The following is a 5929-nucleotide window of genomic DNA, read 5'->3' as shown; positions in this document are numbered from 1 at the left end:
CCTCCCCCTGTGCCATTTTCCCAACCTGAAATGGCCAGGGGCGGGGGTGCTATCTGCCCAATTTGGGCTGCATGTTTACTGATGACCTACCTGTTACTTTTCCACAACAGGGCAAGTAGTATCCCCGCCCACGCCATTCCACCCAGCCTTGGGGAAAACCTAAAATGTACTGAGGCTCTGCCCCAACCTGGGTGGCCCAGGCTAGCCCGATCTCATCAGATAAGCAGGTTCACCAAGGAAGTCTAGGGTTCCTATGCGGAGGCCGGCAATGGCAAACCAGCTCTGAAAGTCTCTTGCCTTGAAAACCCTACAGGGTTGCCATAAGTCGGCTGCAACTCGAGGGCGCGCGCGCACACACGCACACACACACACTTAGGTCCTGAGTCTTGACCTGATAGTTGTGAGATTAGGTTGCCCAGTGCGGAATCTATTCCAGGCTGGTTGCACATTGTGGTCATAAAGCACTGGCATCTGGAGCAAAAAACTAACTAGTATGGGGGAGCAAAGGCGTGGCAAAGATAACTATTGGGGGTGCAAAATATATTCGTGAAATGTGTGGTGGTTATCAGTAACACCAGGGCTATTTTTGGGCAGGAACGCACAGGAACGGAGTTCCGGCTGGCTTCCAAGTTGGCCACACCCAGCAGGAAGTCATTAGCATAATAGGCCACACCCAACAGCAGGAACTCATTAGGATTGGCTACATTAGGGGTGTGTGGCCTAACATGCAAAGGAGTTCCTGCTCCAAAAAAGCCCTGGGTTTTGACCACAAACAAGGTAAACAGAATAAGAAGCAAAAGGCGAGTGTGTCTGGATGACCACACTTCTGCGAACATGGGGGTGTGGCCTAATATGCTAATGAGCTGTGCTGTCAGGGGTGTGTCCTAATAAGCAAATGAATTTCTGCTGTTGGGTGTGGCCTGTTATGCTAATGAGTTCCTGCTGGGCTTTTTCTACAAAAAAAGCCCTGAGTAGCTCCATTATTCCACCCTTCCTCCAAGAAGCTCAGGGCTGCACAGATGATTCTCCTGCTCTCCATTTAATCCTCCTAGCGACCCTGCGAGGTATGTTAGTCTGACAAAGAATGACCATCCACAGGCCATCCACTAACCTTCATGGCTGAGTAGGGATTCGAACCCAGGTTCTTCCTATCCAGGGTCACGATCAGCCTTCCTCATTGGAAAAGACAGTTGCCAGGTAGAGGGTCAAAAGAGGAAAGTGTAGGGTTGCCAGCTCTGGGTTGGGAAGTACCTGGAGATTTGGGAGGTGGAGGCTGGGGAGGGTTTGGGGAGAGGAGGGACTTCAGCAGGGTATAAACCCATAGAGTCCACCCTCCAAAGAGGCCATTTTCTCCAGGAGGATTGATTTTGGTCGTCTGGAGATCAACTGTAACAGCAAGAGATCTCCAGGTGCCACCTGGAGGTTGGCAACAACCCTAAAAGTGGAGGGCTCCACTTGCTCCAGACCCACAGAGGTCATAAGATCCCAGGGAGGGAGATTTATTCCACCCTCCAAAGCAGCCATTTTCTCCAGTGGGGAGCTGATCTCTGCAGTCTGGGGATCAGTTGTCATTCCGGGAGATCCCCAGGTCCCACCTGGAGTTTGGCGGCCCTAATTGAAACCCTTCTTGTGCCCTTACAGCTCGAGAGCCTCCCTTGGTTTGCACCCGGCTTCCTTTGCAGTTCCCAATAGCTCAGCACACCCAGGGAGCAACAGATCCGTCTCCCCGCAGAAGGAAAATTCAGATTATTAGACTGGCACACAAGAGGAGGTAAAGGTAAACGTTTCCCTAGCTCGAAAGCCAGTCGAATCTGACTCTAGGGTTGCAGTGCTCATCTCCGTTTCAAAGCCGAAGAGCCAGCGCTGTCTGAAGACGTTTCCGCGGTCAAGGCGCACGGAACGCTGTTACCTTCCCACTGAAGTGGTACCTATTTATCTACCTGCAATTTCTTGCTTTTGAACTGCAAGGTTGGCAGGAGCTGGAACTAGAGACGGGAGCTCACTCCGTCATGCGGCACCCGGGTCTTGAACTGCTGAACTACCAACCTTCCACAGCCTGCAGTTCAGCGTCTTAACCTCTTGAGCCACCGCAGATCTGTCTCCCCGCAGAAGGAAAATCCAGATTATTAGACTGGCACACAAGAGGAGGAGGATAACTTAACATTTAAGAAGCGATGCTGGCTAAGAAGGGCAGAGGCGATTAACGTTCCCTTTATGTTTGATTGCCCCGGTAAGAACTTGCCTCGGTGAGATTTTAAAAAACTGTGCTGCAGGACATGTGATCAGGGAGGACTAAACGGGCAGTGCCGAATGTGTTCATGCTTAACGTTTTTGGATTCTGTTAGCTGTAAACATCTGGCTGTCGGAGCGAATGCTGCCGATTCCACATAGTCCTTTGGCTCATGCTTGGCCCTCTGAATGGACGGCATCATGAGGAAGGAAAGCAAGTCGCACAGTCCACTGTCTGCACAAAGTCACTGAAAAGTACTCAGAACGTGGAGTGATTTAGCAAGAGTGATTCAGCAAGAGTACTTTACTAGTTCAGGAACAAGACAAAGAAACCAGCTCGCAGGCCGGTTTATATGCGTTCAGAAAACCCGCCACCAAGCACACCTAAACACACCCCCTACTCCCGATAGGCTATTTACAGTAACCGGGCGACCATTGGTCTCCCGGCTGGGAAGCTGGCCCTTTGATTGGGCCGGCTAGGATCCTATGGATCCTTTGTCTTTCGACTGAAGCTACTGAGGAGTATTGCCTGGTCAGCCCGGGCATGTCCGGGCATGTCAGGCTGAATGCACTACACGTGGTAATGGCGACAGTACATTACACCCCTCCCCCATAGTCCAAACTACCCACATACAAAGTCCTGTAGATACGCGGGGGCCTTTCTGGGCCTTGTAGAGCGGCGGAGGTCCGGGGTGCTGTTCGGGGCTGCTCCTTGTGGCCGTGGCGGGGCGGTTTGCTGTGGCGTTTCCGACGGCGGTGTGTCCTGCGGCTCTAGAGGGACCGGGGCCGAGGCCGGGTTCTGCGGTTCGGGTGCGTGGCCTGAAGTTTAGTTGTGCTCCTGGGGCTCCAGGTCCTCGGGGTCGTTCGGAAGGACCCGGCGCCGCAGTTGGTCGATGTGGCGGTGTAGCAGTTGTCCGTCCTCACAGGAGACCTCATAGGAGCGCGGCCCTCGCACCCGGACCACTCTCGCAGGGATCCAGGGTGGCCCCTGGGCGTAGTTCTTAGCGTAGACTGGGTCTTCCGGGAAGAACCCTCGGGCGGCTGCGTGGGACTCCGATGTCGGTTCCATCTCGGGGGCCCTGTCTGGGTGTAGACGGTCCAGCCGGGAGGTTAGGCGACGACCCATCAGGAGCTCCGCCGGGCTGCAGCCGGTCTCGGTGTGCGGGGTCGTGCGTTGGCCGAACAGGAACACCGCCAGCTTGTAGTCCCAGTCCTTACTGTCGAACTTGCGCAGTGTTTCCTTGGTGGTGCGCACCATGCGCTCCGCCTGGCCGTTGGTTGCCGGGTGGAAGGGCGCTGACCGGACGTGTCGGATTCCACAGTACCTCGTGAAGTCCTGGAACTCGCTGGAGGTAAATGCTGTGCCGTTGTCGGTCACCAGGGTGTCTGGAAGGCCGTGGGAGCTAAAAATGTGGCGCATGGCTCTGATGGCGGCCTTCGAGGAGGTAGACGGTACAGGCACCACCTCCAGCCACTTACTGTAAGCGTCCACTAGAATGAAAAAGATTTGTCCCTGAAACGGCCCCGCGAAGTCCAAGTGTAGCCGGGACCAAGGTTTGTGGGAAGACTCCCAAGCTCGATCGGGCGCTCGGGGCGGTGCGGGCCGGAACGCCTGGCAGGGTTGGCACAGTTTCACCAGTCTCTCAATGTCCTGATCGAGGCCGGGCCACCACACATAACTCCGAGCCAGCGCTTTCATCCGCACCACTCCTGGGTGAGCCTCGTGCAATGCTGCAAGTACTCGGTCTCGGAGTGGGGAAGGGATTACCACCCGACCTCCCCACAGCACACAACCCTTGTGAGCAGACAGTTCGTCTTTGCGCGAGGCATAGGCCGCAAAGTCGGGTCCCGCCGAGGCCAACGGCCACCCCCTTCTCACCCAGTCCAGGACGCGGCAGAGGATAGGGTCCTTTTCGGTGCGCCGGGCCACCTCTTTCACGTGAACCGGCTGGTCGGGCAGCGTTTCCAGCAGCGCGATGTGATGGGCTGGGGCCGGGTCAGGCTCCGTTTCCGGCAGAGGCAGGCGGCTCAAGGCGTCCGCATGGCCCATCGCCTTCCCGGGCCGGTGCAGGAGCATGTAGTTGTAGCCCGCCAGGAAGACGGACCACCGGATCACTCGGGGCGAAGTCATCTGGGGGGTCTGGCGGTCCGGGGCGAGCAGACCCAGGAGAGGCTTGTGGTCCGTGAGGACCGTGAAGGGCCGGCCGTAGAGGTAGTGGTGAAATTTTTTCACCCCGGCCACTATAGCAAGAGCCTCCTTGTCAATCTGCGCGTAGTTGCGCTCCGCCGCAGACAAGGTACGGGAGTAATAGGCCACAGGTACCTCCCGACCGTCAGGCAGTTTGTGCCCCAGGACCGCCCCGACCCCATATGGAGAGGCGTCGCAAGCCAGCACCACCGGCAAGTCCTCATTGAAGTGTGCGAGTACCGAATTTGAGACGAGGAGGTCTTTGACCGCCCGGAAAGCCGCCTGCTGAGCCGCCCCCCAGACCCACGGCGCGCCCTTGTCGAGGAGCCGATGGAGGGGTTCGGCTACTGCAGCTTTGAGGGGAAGAAAAGAGTGGTAAAAGTTCAGGAGGCCTAAGAAGGCCTGTAGCTCGGTCTTTGATGTGGGGGCTGGGGCGTTCGAGATCGCCCTGGTCTTCTCCGCCGTGGGGTGAATGCCCTGTGCGTCGACCGCGAACCCTAGAAACTCCACTTTGGGCACGCCGAGCAAGCATTTTTCGCGCTTCACCTTCAGCCCCGCCTGGTCGAAGCGTTGAAGAACGGTACGGAGTCGGGTGGCAAACGACGCGGCGTCGGGGGCGGCGATCAAGACGTCATCTAGAAAGGGCTGTACCCCGGGGATACCTTTGAGGAGAGAGTCCATGAAAGATTGAAAAATCCCCGGAGCCACCGAGACGCCGAACTGGAGCCGGTGGACCTTGAAAGCCCCTCTGTGCGTGGCGATCGTCTGGGCTTCCGCCGTGGCGGCGTCCACCGGCAGCTGCTGATAGGCCTGCGCCAAGTCCAGCTTTCCAAATATGCGAGCCCCCGCGAGCGCCGCCAGCACGTGGCTGACCACCGGAACGGGGTACGCGTGGTCCTGCAGCGCTTTGTTAATTGTGCACTTATAGTCCGCACAGATCCGGACGTCCCCGTTTGGTTTGATCGGTGTGACAATGGGGGTTTCCCAGCGTGCCGATGCCACCGACTCCAACACCCCTTGCGCCACCAGCTTGTCGAGTTCCGCCTCGATTTTCGGCCTTACCGTTAAGGGCGGAAACCTGGCCTTGATCCGTATGGGCCGGACCGCCGGGTCCAGGTCCAGGGAGATGGGGGCCCCCGTGAACTTGCCTAAGGACCCATCGAAAACCCGGGGGAATTCGTTGCAAACGTCCGCGAAATCGGCTTGCTGCAGCTGGTGGATGCCCCCGATGGTCAAGCCCAGCGGCTTAAACCACGACATCCCCAGGAGACTGGAAAGCCGGCCCCCCACCACCAAAATGTCCAAGCAACCCTTGAAGTCCTGAAACTCCACATTGAACGTGCCCCAGCCCCGCACCACCACAGGATTCTTATTGAAATCCTGAAGCCTGATGTGTGGTTTGCGCAGAGGGGGTCCCCCGTTGGGACACACTGTCCGCAACGTCTCCTCCGAGATAATGGTAAACTCGGAGCCCGTGTCAAGTTCCATGCTACAGGGGGACCCCTCTATCCG

The 5929-nt window shown here is 57.2% G+C and overlaps 1 protein-coding gene across 1 annotated transcript in view; it reads right to left on the bottom strand.

Annotated features, from left to right (window-relative positions):
* LOC107117461 (uncharacterized protein K02A2.6-like) overlaps nt 1-5683 on the bottom strand; it is a gene marked incomplete at its 5' end in the record, with an annotated part of 61011 nt that extends 55328 nt beyond the window's left edge. Inside the window, 3 exons of the mRNA XM_015419587.1 lie at nt 3531-3707; nt 3780-4702; nt 4820-5683. Of these exons, the coding sequence (XP_015275073.1) occupies nt 3531-3707; nt 3780-4702; nt 4820-5683 (1964 nt within the window). The remainder of the gene's footprint in view (nt 1-3530; nt 3708-3779; nt 4703-4819) is intronic.
* Between the last annotated feature and the right edge of the window lie 246 nt (nt 5684-5929).

Source organism: Gekko japonicus, unplaced genomic scaffold, assembly GCF_001447785.1.
Source record: "Gekko japonicus isolate JY-2015 unplaced genomic scaffold, Gekko_japonicus_V1.1 scaffold975, whole genome shotgun sequence".
Lineage (NCBI taxonomy): Eukaryota > Metazoa > Chordata > Lepidosauria > Squamata > Gekkonidae > Gekko > Gekko japonicus.
The sequence above is the reverse complement of the archived record's forward strand: the minus strand, read 5'-3'. Positions and strand labels throughout refer to the sequence as shown.